This window comes from Tupaia chinensis, unplaced genomic scaffold (genome assembly GCF_000334495.1).
Source record: "Tupaia chinensis unplaced genomic scaffold, TupChi_1.0 Scaffold145916_1, whole genome shotgun sequence".
NCBI lineage: Eukaryota > Metazoa > Chordata > Mammalia > Scandentia > Tupaiidae > Tupaia > Tupaia belangeri.
The window spans coordinates 1,959,831-1,980,934 of NW_006205774.1; the positions used below are offsets into that span (position 1 = coordinate 1,959,831).

Consider the following 21,104-nt stretch of genomic DNA (forward strand, 5'->3'; position numbering starts at 1 on the left):
TTTCCCTAGTTGAATGAACAGATAATTATGAATCAACTGATAGAATTAAGATTCCATTTAATTACATCCTACTTTTCCTTAGGCAATTCTGTGGTTGGTATTTGATCTCTGTCTTCCTTCCTCATCCCTAACATTTTCATCATTGTTTACTTTACAATTTGAGATTTATGACCCTTGAGACCCAGGATGTATTTTCAGTCATCATATTACTATAAATATGTACACATATACTTTTTAGTATGCCTTAATATTTATCAACTCTTATTTAGTGACTGGAATCTTACCATGCTGACTTAGAAGTATTCACTCACATAATGTGACTAACAACTAATGTATCAAAACTATCAGATTTATTGTCTAGATATTGCCTACTGGCTTCTTCACGAGGAGGTCGATTCCTTCTCTAATTATGGAAAATGTGTTTTAGCTCAGGTACAATGGACCAAAGAGCCTTCTTAAACTCCTCCAACATAATTATCTCTTACCACCAACTAAGCAAAGTGGCACATCCGCTGGCTAGATGCAGAAAGCTAGAATTAGGCTGCTTTCCAAGAGCCAGCACAGAGGATCCCCCGCTGGGACTCATTTTATGTGCCTAAAGAAAGCCAGTCTGCAGGGATCAGGAAATCTGTGAATGCACCATAGGGAATCCCAAGTGAATATTGTCACATTCTAGCTACACATTTTGAGGAGGCAGAGACTAAAAGTGCTGTCATCATTTCCATCATCTTCTGAGGCCTGAGGAATAGCTGTGCCTCTGGATTTAAATTGTACATGCAGCATTTCTCTTTTCACAGATTTTTGATAAGTCAGTTCAATTAGTTGACTAGGTAGAGTCTCTGTATATATCCCTGTTAATTAAGTATAAGTGACTCAGGTTTGAAATGACCTGTGAACTGACCTTCATTAGATCTTTGCAAGAACACAGCAAGGCCTCACTTGGTCATTCCATATTAAGTGGTTACTTCATACACATCATCCCTTCACTTTTATTTACTTTTAATGTAATATTTTATCATCAGTATTGAATATATATATATATATATGTATATATTGCTTCTTCTTGCTAGAATTAGGCACAATATGTAGTTTTGAGCCCTGATGGGATGAATTAATAATTTATAATTTAATGATTTTAATTAAGTATAAGTGACTCAGGTTTGAAATGACCTGTGAACTGACCTTCATTAGATCTTTGCAAGAACACAGCAAGGCCTCACTTGGTCATTCCATATTAAGTGGTTACTTCATACACATCATCCCTTCACTTTTATTTACTTTTAATGTAATATTTTATCATCAGTATTGAATATATATATATATATATATGTATATATTGCTTCTTCTTGCTAGAATTAGGCACAATATGTAGTTTTGAGCCCTGATGGGATGAATTAATAATTTATAATTTAATGATTAATTTGTTGTTAAATTGCTAGACATCTAGACATCTCTGGAATCACCTTCCATTGTAACCAATCAAGGACAAGGAAGATCTGGGATTTGGGTGCTTTAAGGAAAGGATGCAGTGGAGTTTGTCAGTCAGGAAGCTATTGCAACAACACAAGGAGAGAAAAAAGAACTAAACCAAAGATGTTGATATTTTTTGATATTTTTTCAAAACACAAATGATCAGTTTCTAGCCTTTTACTTTTTTTTCCTCCAATCCTTTCCTTGTACCTTACTGCTTTCAGGATAATACCCAGAACTCTTTATTTGAAATAAACAAAATGGCCTCCTGTTGGTTTCTTGAATTGATGTATCTCTGCTTCATTGCAACTGTATGTACAGAACCAGTGGCCAAATTTGTTCTGTTGTCATTGGTTTGCCTACCCCAGTCTACTTTATGGGGCTGTACCTCCTTAGCATGTAACTTGCATTCTGAAACTTACCCGATAGTATAAGAGACTGAATTTTTGGACAATATGCTAACATTTCAGGTAGGAAGCTAAAGGAAAAGCAAAGAATGGTTAACAGGGAACTTGTCAGCAATGTCCTCTTACACAGCTTTTCTACATGCCTCACTCACCCCGTGCAACATTATTTATCTTGTTCACCACTTCTTCCTGTAGAAAATCAGAAGGATTCACTCAGTAAAATTAGAAGTGTCTTACCAGGGAGTCAAGGGAGAATGGCTATTGGTTAGGTTTGTTGATGTCTCTGACACACCTACCAGGTTCCACTCTCTGAGGGACAGTTACCTTTTTTGTTGAAAATAGAGAATATCAGTATCTACCTCACAGAGTTATTGTGTGAACATTGAATGATCTAATTGACGTATGCTATTAAGAGAGTGACATGCATACTGCAAGCTCTTAATAAAGCTGACACGTTGTTGGAATTTGCATTATTTTATCTTTTGTGTGTTTTGATCTTTGTAATTTCTCTAGTTCTTGGAATGCTGTCTGGAACATAGTCGGGTGGGCACAAACTTTCTTAAATGAGTAAATAGACTGCCATTTTTGTCAAGAGTTTGGGATTGTAGGCAATAGAAACTGATTCAAGCCCACTTAATTCTTGATTTAAAAAAATTATTTAAAATATTTTAAAATTAAGGTATAATTCAATTTACTCATAGAAGTTTTATTGTGATGTCCTGATAATGTATACATTCAGTCCTTTATTTATTTATTTATTTTGGAGAGGTTTTTGCTATAGGGCACATGCACTCACCAGAAAGACAGAGAGAGACACAGAGACAGAAAGCAAGAAATCACCCCCCAGGGGAATGGCCATGCCACAATCCCTTCTCCTCCATTCTCCTCTCGGGATCTTGGGCACACACGCACATGCGTCCGACATGAGTTTAAACCACCAGGTCCAGGACTTGAACCGTGGTCGACTACATGGGAGTCCAGTGACATAGGCATTACACCAACTGCTGGTCCCCATTCAATCCTTTATTAAAAGAATATTACTAGGTTCTGGAAGTGACAAGATAGCTGAAGACTCACGCTTAACAGGGCCAGCTATTTGATGAGCTCTGTAATGTTTTAGGTACAGGTGTTTTGTCCAGGTCTTTGAATTACTCCACTCAACATTTAGCCCCAGATCACAGAGTGTAATTGCCAAATGTGACTTAGTCATCTTTCTCCCTTTGCTTGGGGGAGGACAGAACATGACATTTTATAATCCCACCAAAAGTGAGTGTAACCAAAGAAGAGCAAAGAGTGAGGATGAAGTCAGTGTGAGGGATGAAAGCCATGGAAGGAAATTGGGTGAAGACACAGGAATGTCCACCACACAGCCGCATTCTTTTTCCTTTACATTATTACTTTCACAAATTCATAATTGTGACCCCTGAGAGAGAAGACACCCAGCAATGTGGCCTCTGTTAGCAGATTTGCATCATAATATTTCCCTATTAAACAGCAAGCTATCATCTTATATAGCAGAGTATAGAAATCCTGAACAAATGAGACCAAAAATGAGTTTTTTAAGGCATGGATAACAGGATGTGACACTAAGATCCTAGGGTTCATATCAGAAAACTGTAAAGAGATGTTTAAGAAAGGCAAGCCATTGATATCAAGTGAGACTTCTCTGGAGAAGTACTGTAACTTACGTTAATGATACCTGTATTAGTATAAATCAGCCGTTCAAGGATATACTTTACATAAACTAAATCGGTTACTTTCCATAAAAATTAAGTGCCAATGTGGTTGATTACTGAGCAATTCATTATAGGCTCTTACAAAAAGTTGAAACCAGAGGGTTTTTCACTTTGTTTGCTGTTGCAGATGTAGCCAGTGAATATCAGTCCATGACAACCTAAGGGTTTATTTTAAGACATGATTCACAATAGAATCATCTACTATCATTACACAATTCTTTCAGACATTTGGAATTGCTCTTTAACTTGGCAAACTTACCAGTTTTTTTTTCTTAATCATGAAACTGAAACTGCTTTCTTTATTTGATTGCAGGGTAGGAGGAAAGGTTATATGATCCCCCAAATTGATTTGCATAATTTAAAATATATGTGCTACTTCTGAGGCTCATTCTAAGCAATTATTGGAATAAGAGAGCAAGCAAACTATGTACAGGGAGCTGTAGATCTTATAGAGCCTCCTTAATGATCTGAGTCCAGATTTTTATGTGTCATATTTAGATAATAAGTTAATGGGTTCAGTCTGATAAAAATTACACCTATAATTTTGGAATTTATAAAGCTGAACACAAATGTGTACTTTTATGAAATTGACTTTATAAAATTTTCTTCATATTTTATACTCTTTTTATTTTTAAGAGAGAGTTTTTCTCTAGGGTACGTGTGCTTACTGGAGAGACAGAGAGATAGTGAGAACCAGAAAGTGAGAAACCACCCCCTGGAGGAAAGGCCTCACTGGAATCTCTTCTCCATTCTTCTCTTGGGATCTTGGGCACACACGCACATGTACCTGGCTTGAATTTTAAGCCACCGGGACCAGCAGTTAGCATAATGTCACTGGACTATGTCACTGGACTCCATCTAGTCGACTGTGGATCGAGTCCTAAACCCAGTGGCTTAAACACACGCCGGGCATGTGTGCATGCGTGCCCAAGATCCCAAGAGGAGAAAGGAGGAGAAGGGATTGCGGCATGGCCATCACCCCTGGGGATGATTTCTCACTTTCTGGTGACCACACATGCCCTATAGCAAAAACCTCTCAAAAAAAAAAAAAAGAATTTTTTAAGCCACCAGGTCTGGGACACTTACCACAGTTGACTACATGTGACGTTACCATTACAACATCTGCTCAGCTGCATATTTTGTACTCTTACTTATATTTATTTCTGTGATTTGGTATTTGGAAATATATATAAAAATGCCATTAAGGGATGAATGAGCAAGAACAGTTTATTACACAGAATAAAATAACTTTAAGATATATTATTCAGGAATTAAAATCCTTAACACTTGTCAACTTTTTCCTTTGTGCTTATAATAATACTAATCTTTTAATCTTTATGTGTTTTTTTTTTTGCAGTTCTTTAACATATTATTGAAACTACACACAACCACAGCAGCTTAATGTGGACAGACTGCATATTTTGAAACTTGAGGTATTTTAATGTGAAACATGCCATGTGGAATCTCTGAAGCGTAGAGGTCAGCCCACACCTGAAGACTCTTCAGCTGGTATGTAATAGAGCTCTTCAACTTCACCATGACAAACCAGGAGAAATGGGCACATCTTAGCCCCTCAGAATTCTCCCAACTTCAGAAATATGCTGAGTGTAAGTATTCATACTGGCAATATAATTTTATTTGACATTTTTGCCAAGCAAAGTATCATCTATTTACAAACACAGAGCACAGATCCTGTTCATCATACAGACAAATACAAGTGTATCTTTTGTATTCATGAGAAAGTTGATTTTGACTACCTTCTTGACAGGAGAGATAGAAAAACCTAATTACACAATTTGATATTTGAATCAAATATCAAATCTAGAAGAAAAATAACAAGGTTATTAAAAGCAAAACTAAGTTTGGAAAACAATCCAGCTGTAATAGAAATAAAACAAAGGATAAGACAGACTGGCAGAATGGAGCCTGGTGATACTGTATAGAGGAGACCGGAAGTAAAGACAGTAATGGGGAAGCAGAAGGAGGCGAGAGAAGCAATGCCATAGTTGAGTCATTAAGTCTGACTCATTGATATCAGGAGGAAGGGGGACTGTGTTGCTTTTTATTGTTTTTTATTCTTTTTTTAAAAATTTTCTGTTTGTTAATATTTTGAAAAGGATAGGAGTTCGGAACCATAGATACATTATAGAATTGGAATTAGGGCTTCTAAAAAAAAGAGAAGGTGTCAGGATCTTAAGCCAACATTTATCATGCATATTGATACAAATGAGAGACCACGATAATTTACTTTATTGAAGACTATTTATAAATATTATTCTCTTACATGGTTAAAGTAAGATTTATTTACAAGATAAATATTTTTACCACAGATTTTTAAGAATATCTCTATTTCACAAAGTGAGTTTCAACTTATAAATATGAACAGCAGCTGGGTCAAGGTATTAAAGAGAGAAAAGGAAGCAACTAATAAATAGGGAGGTGGCATCAAAAGGCTTGGAAGGGGATGCATGGAGAAAAAGTAGTATGTAAAGAATGTAATAAGAACAATGAGAGGGAAGGAAATAACATGGGAGAATTAAATGTAAGAATTGCGGACCAGCAGGTGGTGTGGTGATTAAGGCTCTGGACTCCCACCTGGTGGACTACATTTCAATTCCTGGACCTGGAGGTTTGAAGTTCACACTGGGCATGTGTGTGTGTGTGTGTGTGCATGCCCAAAATCCCAGGAGGAGAATGGAACAGAAGGGATCATGGCATCACCCCTGGGGAGTGATTTCTCACTTTCCCTTTCACTGCCTCTGTCTCTTTCTGGCAAGTGTATGCACCCTATAGCAAAAAGCTGAAAATAAAAAAGTAAGAAATGGGAAAAAAAGAAAAAAGAAAAAAGAACAAGTAGTGCATAATAGTGAAAGAGCAGAAATTGAAGTAACTGGTGGTCCTTAGACCCACAGACATCTCTGGAAGCATATAGGGCATATGTATACCAGGAACAGACTAAATGACACTATGAAGGATAAGTCGAGAAAAGAGTTAAACACAGAAGAAGGAATTTGGAACAGAAAGAAACTGATGTGATGACAGTGAATAGTAACACTCAAATTTATAGCATGCAAATTATGAGTCAAGAACACTAATAAAGACTTCACATATAGTGTTTGAAAAGACCAGGCCTAGCCACAGCAGCAAGACATTACTAAGACTTTGTACTTTTCAGTCTGGGATCCCATGAGAGGCCCAGGTTCAATTCCCAGTCCAACCTAAAGGCTAGGCATAGGCGTAGTGGCATCTGCCTGTTACCCAGCAACTAAGAGAGGCAGAGGAAGGAAGAGAGTGTGCTCAAGACTGGTCTGGGTAGCATTGCAAGATCCTGTCCAAAAAAGACTCAGATGTGGTGGCATGCACTGGTAGTCCCAGCTGAAAGACAGGCAGGAGAATTGCAAGCATGGATCCTGTCAAAAACAAAACAAAACTAAACCAAACAATAACAACAAAAGCCCAGTCTAAAAGGTATTCTAGAACTTTCCTAATGCAAAGGCTAGGGTACTCTTGTGTAAGGGTGTGAAGATGCTGCTGGGTATTTCAAAGTTCTAAATCCATAATTACATGTACATTTTCTTGGTTAAAACATAAATAAATAAAAAAACAGAAACACGATTGGGGCTGGCTCTGAGCACAGTGCTTAAGAGAACCAAAACACATATAGTTGACCGCAGTTCAAATCCCCATGCCAATGGTTTGAAAGGCACTCTCAGGGGACCAGCAGATGGCCTGATGGTTACATTGCTGGACTGTCACATAGTCTACCACAGTTGGAGTCCTGAATCCAGAGCAGCTTTAAATTCATGCTGGGCACTAGTGCGTGCGTGCCCAAGATCCCAGGAGGAGAATGGAGGAGAAGGAACTGCAGCATGCCCATCCCTGCAGGGGGTGATTTCTCGCTTTCTGTCTTTCTGTCTCTCTCTCTCTCTGTCTTTCTAGTGAGCACACATGTCCTATAGCAAAAAACCTCTCTCAAAAAAAAAAAAAGAAAATAGACAAAAACCTTCGTAAAAAAAAAAAAAAAAAAAAAAGAGAGAGAGAGAGAGAAAGAAAAGCAATCTTAAGTACACGTACCTGCATGGCCAAAATCTTACCGGGAAGGAGAAAGAGAGGGAAAAAATTTGTAGCATGACCACACATCATTGAGGGGTTCTTTCTCTGTTCTCTCTCTCTCTCTCTCTCTCTCTCTTTCAGTCTCAGGTGAATGTTTGCACCTACTGACAATTAAAAAAAAAATCCTATGGCTCTTCTATATTTAGAGTCACTGAAAGCACAAATCATCCATTTATCATAATAAAGAAAATTTACCCTAGAGTGGCTGAATTCTTGTTTCTCACCTGTATTCTTATGTGTAATACTTTTTTTCTTTTCCAAGTTTTTGCTATAGGACACATGCACTCACTCAACAGAGAGACAAGAATGAGAGGAATAGCCACAACTCAATCCCATCTCCTCCATTCTCCTCTTGAGTTTTTTAAATTCATGCACACACACACACACCCAAAAATACAAAAACAACAACAACAACAAAAACACTCTGATTTTTCAATTTCCATATGCCTTTTGCCATTGTGGTTTATCAAATCATTGAGTAAATATTTCTGAGTAAATTTCCTGCTTCAGGGATGGCATTTTGCTTTGTGCTGCAGGAACTGCAAGTGTGAAACATACATGGGCCCTTCCTTCAATGAAGTTACAGTGCAATGAAGACGAGAAACTTAGGGACAAATAATTCTGCATCTAGGTAGAGTATGAAAGTGCCACAAAGTTTAGAGTCCTGCAGAGTTTTAGTATTCAGTTTGAGATAGAGAAAAAGAGGGAATAATTTACTGTGGAAGTATGGCTTTAAATAAATATTGAAAAATAAGTTAGGGCCAGTGGTGGCAAGACCATTAAGGGACTGGACTCCCACATGGCTGACCATGGTTTGAGTTCGAGACCTGATAGCTTGCTTTCTCACTTTCCCTGTCACTTTCTTTCTCTGTTCAAATTTAAAATGATAATAATGTTAAAATTAAATAAGTAATACTTTAAAAAAAGAAAAACAAGTTTAAAGAGACAAAGAAAATGAATAAACAGGAAAAGTAGCATATATTCCAGGAAGAAAGGTGAGCCACAGTTGGCTCACTTCACAAAGTAAAGGAGTAAGTAGAAATAAGGCAGAAAAGATGAGATGGAATTGGGCCATCCAGTGGTATGGTGGTTAAGGTGGCTGGATCCCACATGGCCCACTTTGCAGTTTGAGTCCTTTACTGGCAGCTTGAAAAACATGCCAAGTGCACGTGCATTTGTGCCCAAAATCTCAAAAGGAGATTGGAGGAGAAGGGAGTGTAGTATAGCTATCCTTCCTGGGAATTTTCCCTTCTTGCTTTCTCTGTCCCCTCCCTTCTCTCGTTGTGTCTTTCCTATCTTAGAGCAAATTTTAAAAATTAATGAAATCAAAATGTGATGCTAAACATATAGCAAAATGTCACTGTGGAGTTGTAAATGGACCATGCTAAAATTCTGAAGTATAATTTTAGAACTGATAGATAGTATATGGTAATGGGGTAGTGGGAAGCGATTAGAACCAAGTCAGTTAACATCAAGTTATTGAAAGAGACTTCACAATATGGATCATGAGTCACTGGTGACTGGAAAAGTAGAAATTCAAATACTATAACATTAAAATTAACCCAAGGGAGTCAGAAGGTGGTGTGGAGGTTTAGGCATTGGATCCACATGGCCAACAATGAAAAACACACCAGGTTCCTGTGCCTGCATGCACCAAATCTGAAGAGGAGAATGAAAAGGGAGGGTTTGTGGCATGGTCATTCACTCTTGGGAGCGATTTCTAACTTTCCTCTCTTCCTCTTTCTCTCTCTGGCTAGCACACGCGCCCTTTAGCAAAAACTTAAAAACAATCACAATAAAACCTAACATAAGAAATAATAAATTATGATAATAACTCTTGACTTGGCTTGAAGGATGAAAAATTATGGTACTATCCTTCAAGTAAAGGAAACACCAAGTTAAGTTTTGGTTATGCTGAAGTTGACTTTATTATAAAATATATTTTCCAAAATTTGATTATTTATGGTTATGGAAAAATACCTATGGAAGCATTAATATAAAACAAGTAAATTATTGTTATGTTTGCTAAAATGTCATTTAATTACTATTTCTCATTTATAGACATTCTCTTTGAATTGGTAGGGAGAAAGATATTTCTACTAAAGTATTAAATTTATTATGGGATGCTACTTATATTCTGTTGGCAAAGGAGTGTGGGGGTACATTTAATTATAAGAATGCTTGCTTTAGTAATCAGTTTGCTGAAATGCCTAAAACAAGTAGTAACAAAATTATTATAAATATAAAAATTGCAATGTATAGAGATGAAGATTAGTGAAGATTTAGTAAACTGATAGCACAAAGTGATATAGTGAGAGTAATAATATTATTAAAATAGAAATTATAGAAAGACTAACAGATAAACTGAGTAAAAGAATAGTGGTCATTCCATGATCATTAAACTTGCTACTCATTCCCAAATAACCAAGATGACATGACAAGTATTACATATACCCCACCAAGAAGTTTTCTTTATAATTAGGAAGCAAGGAATGTGATAATTAGAGTATATCCTTATGAAATAAATTGCCATGGTTAAATATAATTGAAAATAACTTACCCTAAAGTTTGTAAAAGTATTATATTGTCAGTGCTTTTAAGTACATGGAATCAGTTTACAAGGCCAATGAAGGATCAGCTTTTTCATGTTGCAGTATAATACTGGCAAAGTGGCATTTCTCCATACTCTATTGGGAAAGTGGTATGTCAGATTCCATTTCTTGATTGTAGTAGTTTTGCAACTTTCAGTAAGAAATTGTTTATTAAATGAGTAAACTGGGACCAGCAGTTGGCGTAATGGCTATGTCGCTGGACTCCATGTAGTCGACTGCTGTTCAAGTCCTGGACCTGATGGATTAAACTCATGCTGGCTGCATGTGTATGCATGCCCAAGGTCCCAAGATGAGAATGGAGGAGAAGGGATTGCAGCGTGGCCTAGGGGGTGATTTCTTGCTTTCTGTCTCTCTCTCTTTCTCTCTCTCTCTGTGTCTTCCTGGCAAGTGCACATGCCCTATAGCAAAAACCTCTCCAATCAAATAAAAAATTTTAAAAAAGAGTAAATTAAATTAGTAAATAAAAGTACAAGTTATTGATTTAAAGTTAAATTTGCAACTTGCTAAGGTGAGATATGGTATATCTATCTTCTATCCAGTAAGTGTTTCATATTTCATTGGGGAATGAATTGGGGCTAGGAATTCATTTTTTTTTTTTTTTTAGTAAGAGTTTTGTTATAGGGTGTGCGTGCTTGTGTGAGAGAAACAGGGAAAGGTGAGAAAGACAGTGAGAGGGTGAGAAATCATCTGCCCCCCAGGGGGCTGGCCTTGCTGCAATCCCTTCTCCTCTTGGAATTTCAGGCACATGTATACACATACCCAGCATGATTTTCAAGCCGCCAGGCCTGGGACTCGAACTGCAGTCGGTCATGTGAGAATTCAGTGCCATAACCAGTATACTATCTGCTGACCCCAGGACACTGGAACTTTAGAGCAAGATGAATGAGCTCATGTAACACCTACCCCAGTAAAACCAATGTTGAACTGAATTTTGGTCCTAGAGAATGCTATAGCTTTTGTAAGTTATGTACCTGATTTTGTATTCTGTCCACAATAACTATAGTAAAACCTGTAAGTATGATTGCTCTTTTGTCTCCTAGGCTATTCTCAAATAGAACTGAAAATAGCTGGGTGATAACAGCATAGTATTCCTGGTTAGCCAGTTAGAACACTAGATAGCTTGAATTTTAATACTGGTCCCATAACACTTTTTTTTTTTTTAAGATTTTGTCATATGGAGTGTGCGTGCACAGGAGAGAGACACAGAGAGGGAGAGTTAGAAGTGACTGCAGGGAGAAGGGCCGTACCACAGTCCCTTTTCCATTCTCCTCTCAGGAGTTGGGGCATGCATCCACATGTGCTCAGCATGATTTTCAAGCTGCCAGATCTGATATTCATACCATGATCAGTCATGGGGAGTCTAGTGCCTTAACCACTCCACCCCCTGCTGGTCCTTGTCCCATCACACTTTAAATATCTGACTTTGGCAAAGTGACTTAACACCTCTGTGTCTCAGTTTTTACTTCCATAAAATGGGAGAAATGAATAAACATGGCCTGTGTCGTAAGCATTAAATTGGCTAGATGAATACTTGGGAAGGGATGAGGACACTTCCTGGCAAATTGCTGGTGATAGAGCTGTAAAGTTATCTCAATAAAGGGAGGGAGGGAGTGTGCTCTGTTGACTGTTTGAACAGATTGTTGATGATCGAATAGAAAACTTGGGAGCATGAAGAGTCGGTGTCTTTTTTTCTGCGACAAGACTTTTTTTCTTCTCACAAGGTAGAAGCTTCTGCTGCGATTGGCAGGCTCCGTTCTGTGTGCGCTCACCAGCGCCGGAGGCAGTAACGTGGAGCCTGCTGTGGTTGCCTCCAGCATGCTGTGACCATGCTCCTGTTTAGGGTTTCAGGCTGAGTCACTCCATGGGAAGCATTTCCATTGATATGTGGGAGGGGAGAACAATTTTCTCCTCCACTCTTCATATAGTCATCCAAACTGCTGTTGTAAGATAGAAAGCCTTCGCTCCTGCTGTGTAGAGAATTGAGCTTATCGCATCATTGGTCTGTCAGTGCTTCGCGCTGTGGTGCCATGGTGCAGCAAAGGGTTAAGGAACGCCAAGTCTTTTCATGGGGAACAATATTTTCTATGTAAAATCTTCACAATATTTCCAAGTGATTCATTATCTGCCCACATGTTGTCATTTAGGATTAGCTTTTTATTTGCTATATATAGTGTGTTATATATCATGTAAATTATTTTTGAAAAATACCGTGTTATTATGGTGGGAAATTTTCCAAACTTTCATAAATTTCATACCATTTATAGCAGCTGGCATTGCAGAAAGTTGACAAATTATGGTGAATTTGTTCTTTTCACCGATGCGCCTAATGTTTGGACCTAGAGTGGAATTTCTTCCTTTAGAGGCGTGTGACATGGCTTAGTGGAAAGACCATTGACTGACGACAAACTGGTATATGATGGGAAAATATTTGGACTCCTGTCCCATCTTCTACTTACTAGTGATGTGACCTTGGGTTTGTTTAAATAAAATACTTAGGCCTCAGCTTTCTCACAGAAAGAAATAGAATTCCACCTCCCAGTGTTGTTTCAGGACTTAATAAGCAATAATCAGGAGACCAGCAGGTGGCATGGCAGTTGAGGGGTTGGACACTCCCACATGGACAACCGCGGTTCAAGTCCCAGACCTAGTGGCTTGCTTTCTCACTTTCCCTCTCTCTCTCTGTCTCACTCTGGTCAAATTAAAATAAATAAATAAACACATGAATGAATAAATAAAATTAAATAAATAATTAAAAAATAGAGCAATAATCATGATCATAATTAATAATAGATGTGTAGTACGCTCTGGTAAGCAGTATACAAGCATTACACCATTTAATCCTCACATAAGTCTTGACAAGAGGTAAAGTATATATGTTTCTGGCAGATTAGCTGGCACAGGACCATGGCACAATGAGTGATGACAAAGGTCAAAACAGTCATGATTAGTTTCTCATACAGATCTATATGTTAATAAGTAGGTTATTAATCGTGTTTCCAAAATAAGAAAAGCTAGAATCCAGGATTCATATCCTAGCATCTCCATCAGCTACAGTCATCTAAAGGGTTTTGTCATACGAGACAATGCAAAGAAGCACAACTGCTAACTATGGTGTTAGCCCCAAAATGTCTCTGTGGTTTCTCACCCTATGGACTGTGCTGAGCCACCGGCGAACTTCAGTGAGCCTTGCCTAAAACAGAGAAGGTTTCAACATTCTACCCATGCTCATTCCTCCAATGCCTGGAACCTCCCTCACTCAACCTTTACTGAAAACAGGAGGGGAGGGGCCAGCAGGTGGTATGACGCTGGCCTCCCACAAGACTGACTATGGTTCAAGTCCCCGACCTGGTGGCTTAGAAATGCTGGGTACACACGCGTGCATACTCCGAATCTCCAAGAATGGAGGAGAAGAGATTGTGGTGTGACTATCCCCTCTGAGGGGATGATTCTCACTTTCCCTCTTACTGTCTCTCACCAGCAAATGCATGTGCTCTGTGGCAAAAACCTAAATAGATAAATAAACAGGAAGGGAAGGGAGATGAGAAGAAAATCATGAAGCAACTGTAATAAAAATATGGCTAAAACCTTTTCCATTTTAAGAGCTTTACTTATCTTAAGAAACTCTACCCTTTAGCATGATAATCTAATTGTGTCTCTGAGATATATTTTGTGCTTGATCTTTACAAGATGGGATAAGGAGAGACTGGACCTCTTCCTATATGTGTATTCAATTTATTGTTAAACAAATTTAGATCCCATGCTAGCCTTCTTTCCAATTTGTCATGCTGAGATTAGCTTTTACTTCTGCCCTGTGCCCTGTGTTAGACTATCTCTATTTTGGGAGGCCAAGCCACTTATTGATAATTACTCTCTTTGTATAAGACAAAAGGATAAATGGCACAGGGCCACTTAGCATTGCGTCTGAGAACACATAATTTAGTGTCAGAGAAAACTGGGTTTCAGTTTCAGTGCCGTGGTGTACATTCCCGTTTCTTCTTAGAATTGATTTGATAATGAAATGTAGAAATGTATATAAAGTACTCAAGGTTTGATATTTTATCGTTATGGTTAGAATTGTGGTTATGGTGACTGAGGAAGTTTAGTATCAGCTGGAAGTTTTGATGTGAATACTTTTGTTTTTTTCTTTAATTTAGGGCTTCTCGATTTATATTACTTATCTGAAATTTCTCAACTTACCTCAAATGTCTTGACATTGCCTTGACACTTGGTCTAAAATTTGAATCTGCAACTCTATTTTAGATTAGCTGCAGCTCTCACTTCTGACCCTTTTTTTTTTGTTGTTGTTTGATTCACATTGATTAACTCAGCAGTTCCTGGCTGTGACCCAGTTTGTATTTCTGGAATATATGTTGGCTGCATCATCTTCCTTGCCTCAGCTCTGGCTCTGGTTCCTATTTGTTGTACTGCTTCAGACTGAAATTCCAGTTGGTGGCTGCTCTATGCCCATATGTCTTAAACTTTCAATACCTAAATCTTGCAATAGGAAAAGAAAGTCACAACTACAAATGTTGAAATTCCCCTTATTTTAGAGCCATAAAGACATGTAACTTCCAATGAGTTTCAAACATCTATTTCTTTACATTTTTTACTCTTACAAAAAATATAATTTTTTAAAATTTATTGTCAAACTTTAATATTGAAGTTATGAATTCAGTGGGCTCTTGGTTAAGATGAGCCAAATTGTGCTACAACTGAAACATTTATAAAAACCTCAGTGACTTAACAGGAGAGTTAATTTCTTGCTCATGTCAATTTCTAATCTGAGGCAGCACGTGATTTAATCTCACGTTGTCCTTCCTCAAGTCCCAGTCAGATGGTCAGATGGAATGGCCATCAACTGCAAAACTTGGCAGTTACTGTCAAAAAAGAAAAGAAGAGGGAGCTGGTGAATTGAGTGCTGGCTCTTAGATTTTCTCTTTGGTAGTGAGACCCTTACAGTTCTTTGGTCTAGACAATTTACATGACCATACTAACCTCAAGGGAGCAGAGAAGTATATTTCTTCCATCTAACTAGTAGGGAAGAACTAGGATATTGAATGAAATTTCTAGCTTGTATACCTTACCCTTAACTTCATTTACTTACGAGTTGATATTCACTAGAAATTTCCTTAGTTGCCTCCTTCTACATTACTGTAGGATGTAACACACACACACACACACACACACACACACACACAGATACAAATGAGTATACAGCTAGAATAAGTTAATGTTGTTCATTCATCACTTACTCAGTGAACAATATTTAGTACCTTTTACTCTTAGACATTACGCTAGGCTTTGGGTAACACTGAAATGAATAGGATGATGCTTTCAATCAAAGAGCTTACCGTCTGTTCAGAGAGACAAATATAGTGGCGAATGATGATAAAGTAATGAAATGCATTTTTCTGAATGTTACATATGCAAGACTCTTGGAAAACTTTTAACTGTGCTTTATGTGGATAGAAGATGAGAGGGGAATAGATTTTATTTTAATTGAAAGTGTGGAATAGAGCCGAGAAAAGCTGAGAAACTCCAAGTAGTTACGACAACATGTACAGAAACATGAAATAATGTCACACATAAAGAAAAAAAAAACTGGAAGCATGTGTTGCTGTATGTACATATTTGTATATGAGCATGCAATATGTACATGGGGATGTATGTAAGCCCTGAGGAATTCAGGAACAGTTGTAAAGGTGGGTCCATAAATGAAAGATACTCTTTCAAGAGGGAGAGACATTAATAGTAATTTTGGGGGACTAGTAGATGGCATAATGGGTATATTTCTGGACTCCCACATAGTGGACCAAGGTTCAAGTCTTGGACCCAGCAGCTTAAAACTCACACCAGGAGCGTGTATGTGCATGCCCTAAATCCTGAGATGAGAATGAAGGAGAATGTATGGCAATGGCAATCCCCTCTGGGGGGTGATTTCTCACTTTCTATCTCTCTGTCTCTCTGATGAGTGTATGTGCCCTATAACAAAAATCTATTTTTTTTAAAAAAAGATATTAACTCGGGGGATAGTAAAACTATAAGGTTTCAATTTCAGAAAGAATAAATATGTATCTTTATAAGAGAGATGACAACTCAATTAGGAAGTGTTTTATTAGTATATTCTATTGACTAATCAGAGTTACATGAGGGTTGAGATCTTGTTAACATAGAAGTAAGCACATGTTAGAGAGAGTATCTAGAGGTAGAATCAACAAGTGCAATCACCAACTCGATATGGGAATCAAGGAAGAAGGATGGGGTTTTTAACTCGAAGAACTACATCAGTGTAGTTCACCCAATCCAGGAAAGGAAGTGAAACAGGTTTAGAGAGACAGTAGAGTGGCTTGGTTTGGGATATATGATGCCTTAGGCTCCCACAGCCTATCAGATAGAGACTCAGACAGGTTTGAGCTCAAGAAAGAAGTGAGTGCTGTGGATAATGAATGGGTGTGCCTGTGCATTGTGTGTAGTTATAAAACCAGGGGCATAGAGAGTGTGGCCTAATGGAAGCAGATTGAGCAAGAAAAGTAAGATAAAGATGGAATGCTAAAGAACTGTCTTTGTAAAACTGCTGAAATATCCAGGAAAATAGTTGGGAAATAATAAGCAGAAAGGAGGAGGAAATGAGCGAATGAATGGCATTCCACAGTCTAAAGGACAATGTTTCTGGAAAGTGAGATCCAGTTGATGATGATAGCCAAAATACAGTCAGAGTCTATTTTTGACAATGTCATTGGTGATTTTAATATAGATTTAATCTTAAGACTAGAAGGTACAGTGGGTAGAATGGAAGAGAGCCAAGAATACATATGAGCTTCTCTAGAGAACCTTAACCACGATAAGAGGAAGGATCATAGCTAAAGTGAATAAAGTATGAAGAGGAATTTTTTATTCCTCCATGTAGTAAAGAAAGACATGTTAATACGGGGAAAAATAGAAATGAAAGTTTTATGATATAAAAGGAATAATTTCCGACAAAAGATTGTGATTCTACAGCCAAATCTTGATCTTTGCTTTGGTTTTATTCAATTTCCTTAAGTTCATCTCTACTGCTTATTTTCTTAACATATTAGTTTTGGCCCTTAGCAAGTTACATAACCTTTCTATACTTTAATTTTCTCAACTGTGTAATTAAGAAAATAATAAAGACTATCTCACAAAGTTGTCGTAAGCCTTCGATAAAATAATGTGTGGAAGTGCTTTGTAAACTGCAAGCCATCATATGTAAGTTAATTATCACTTTCATTGTTACCACTAGAATGCTCTGAGTTATACTTCTATCTTTTCCTTTTTCTGTAGTTCAATATCTGTGCTTCTCCTAAATGCACATTTATAGCTTTATTATTATTTTTATCATTATTTATTATTTACAATTTGCTTTTTTAAGTCCATGTAAGAATTGTCCTGCTCATAGCAGCCCAATTTAACTCTTTTACTTCTTAGACTATAGTTTCTTTTAAATTCTGCAGCCTCTTTTGAAGCCTTTCCTACATATCTTTAGGAACAAGGGTTATTTTCTCATACCCAAAAATGCGTGTTATAAGGCAGAGCATTACTTAGGCCATGGAGAAGCTGATATTTTACCCAACATGTAATAATTTAGCCTTCTACAGCTTCATAGCTGCTGGAAGGCATGAGATTCCTAAGTCACAAATGTACCATTAATCATTTCCAAGTAAGATGAATGTACATCACGTTTGTACTGATTCTTCTATTTCAATGCCCATAGGAAAACATGAAATGCACCAGGTAACATATGCACAAGCAGTGAGTTGAGTCACAGGAGGAAAACCATGAGTCGAGGGAACCTGAGTCTTTCATAACAGATAGTAAATGGATCTGCTCTTTGCTCATGAGAAAGTATCTCTCTGTCTCCCAATGTTATTCACTACCAGACCATTTTTGAAATGATATTCTGGAACAAAGGCAGTGGGTGCCTCTGTATGCAAGACCTATGGAAACATGAAATAAACATTGAGATGTGTTCTAATTAATATAAGGTTATGGTAGCCATTGACGTCATGATCAGTACCCAAGGTGATGAAAATACAATTTTTTTTTTGTTAGGTTGCTTTTCAGTCCCTGTAAAGGTATCCTCAGACTTGAGAAGTCTCTTTGGCTCTGTCTTTCATTCCATTTCCTTCTCTTTGTCCTATTACTACAGTCTCATATCCATTTATTTTTGCCTGACATTTTCAAAATGGGACTCTTGCCTATTTTTCTATATTTACCCATGGCAGATGAAAGGAAATCCGTCTAATTGCTGGATTTTTAGAACCCGCCCATGAAAAATTGGCTTAAATCTTCCATTTTTTCCAAAGAAGTCAGTCTTATAAAAGACTTAGACACAGACACACACACACCTTTTTCTCGTAAGTATCAATTACCATTAGCTTACTTCTCGGTGCTTTTTTATAGAATGAATACAGCAAAGCAGTATTCAGGGAAAGGGAACAAACAGCCCTAATCTAGCTATAGTCTTACCTTCTCCAAAATGCTTTGAGGACTCATCCAAGTGAAGGAATGTTCAGGACATGGTTGACCTCTCACCCCGTGTCATAAGTGCCTTTAGAACAGTGTATTAGTATCTGCTACAACTGCCCAATAATGAATTACTTCCCCTTTTTTTTTTGAGGCAGGGTCTTGCCATATCTTGATCTCCCTTCCCTTCTCAGTCTCTCAGCTAGAAGTATGGGCACAGGCCACTGTGCCTGGCATTTAAAATTGATTGGACAGAGAACAGAACTAAGCCCTCCATGTTGTCCCAATCACTGGAGCACACCATTTTACCAGCAACTGCAAACAGGCCAGGCTCCACACACCGTATAGCTTAGTATCTTATTATTGGGTTGTTGGAAAAGTCACGTTGCATTTTCGCATAGAAAAATATGTCATAAATTTCCTGATGGCCTAAGAGATTAAGATAACCCATTGTCCCTTGGAACTTCCCCCAAAACAGGTCACTGCAACCATTAGGATAGAACCTCAAGATAAATACAGAATGATGGTAACTATAGCTTTGGTTTGGACAGTAGAGACCCCAGATATTAATCTTCCACTAAATATTTCTGGTTTGTAGGTCCCCTATATTATCAGAGAGTTGTTGTGTTTTTCTTTTACTTTGTTTTTGTCTTCTGCTGATGAAAGCCTTTTTCTAGAGGTTGACTTTTGAAAGCTGCGCCTTGAGGCCAGCTCTGCAGCCTAGTGGTTATGGGAGCTGAATCCCACCTGGTAGACCGAAATTCAAATTTTTCTAATTGCCAGAGGGAAATTGGGTGGGTGGGGAAAGCTAAAATAATAAAAGCTTTGCCTTGATTAGGCACAGAGGATACATTCTGGTTTTGGCAAAATATGGTCTGACTACAGGAATAATTGACTTATGAAATCAGATTAGCTGGTTTGGGTGGAAAAAAAATGTATATATCTTTAAAACTTAGAGGACCCAACCTATAGCACAGTGGTTAAGTGCTGTGCATTGAGAAGTATGTACCATAGTTTGAATCCCGACCCAGTGGCTGAAAGATATGCCAGTATGTTCGCATCCATGCCCAACAACCTGACAGGAAGGAGGAATGGAGGAGAAAGGATTGCAGCATGACCTGCGCCATTGTGAAGTGTTTTATTTCTCCTCGTTCTCTCACCCTCACTGGTAAGTGCACCCACCCTGACAATAAAAAATAAACTAATTAATTAAAACAATAGAACAAAAGCACTGACTGGCTCCAATCATTCTAAATAAACATTTCTGAAAGGGCACACTTTTCCTTCCACTGCCTGATCCAGATGGATCCCGTAGGTATCAGAATTAAAAGATAAGAACAACAGAAAACAAAACAAAACAAACTTAAGCATTGGTGTTTCTTGAGCCAGAAAAATTGCCCAGTGGCCTGTAGTTCCTTCTCTTTTCCTAGGATTCAGAGACATCAGACATTGCTCTGAGCATCTCTGAGAAGTATTTCTGAAGCAGCATGAACTGCTGAAGCAGTTAAGAGGCATTGGTGTATTTCACCCCTCAATATTTTCAGCCTGTTCCAAAGCTGCTTTCTAGTAAAGGCAACTTCCAGAACTCTTTTTCTTCTCCTCTTTAATACCAGACTCATTATGTTGAATTCCGTACTAGTTCTTCTTTCATTGTCTTGGCTCAATTATGATAAAACAAGCACAGAGTTCAGAAGTAAAAAAATATGAACATTAGATTAAAAGTAGACTAGTACAGTCACTCCAAGACCCATCTTTTTTTTTTTTTTTGAGAGAGTTTTGCTATAGGGTGCGTGCACTCGCCAGAAAGACAGAGAGAGACAGAGATAGAAAGCGAGAAATCACTCCCTGGGGGGGGGGGGACGGCCACACCGCAATCCCTTCTCTTCTATTCTCCTCTTGGGATCTTGGGCACGCACGCACACGTGTCCGGCGTGAGTTTAAGCCACCGGGTCTGGGATGCGAACAACGGTCAACTACATGGGAGTTCAGCGACGTAGCCATTACGCTAACTGCTGGTTCCTCCATGACGCATCTTGAAAAAACAAATATTTCTAAAATACTGACTGCTGAACTTCCTTGTGTTCTGTGATTGCATTTTGCTCCACTGTTCCAGAGCCCACTTACCATATAAAATAAGGGGACTTTTTCTCCTGACTTCTAGTTTCTCCTTCATCCATGCTTTCTGGAACTTGGGTATCTGAAAAATTCCAATGATAAACAAGCTTATACTGTATATGTAGCTTTACTTTACTGCCCTCTGTAGTCTGAGTCATTTAGAAAAT

The 21,104-nt window shown here is 38.0% G+C and overlaps 1 protein-coding gene across 1 annotated transcript in view; it reads left to right on the forward strand.

Annotated features, from left to right (window-relative positions):
* DGKB (diacylglycerol kinase beta) overlaps nucleotides 1–21,104 on the forward strand; it is an 881,803-nt gene that overhangs the window by 68,722 nt on the left and 791,977 nt on the right. The window contains exon 2 of the mRNA XM_006168687.3: nucleotides 4,971–5,220. Coding sequence (XP_006168749.1) covers nucleotides 5,151–5,220 — 70 coding nt within the window. The 5' untranslated portion in view covers nucleotides 4,971–5,150. The remainder of the gene's footprint in view (nucleotides 1–4,970; nucleotides 5,221–21,104) is intronic.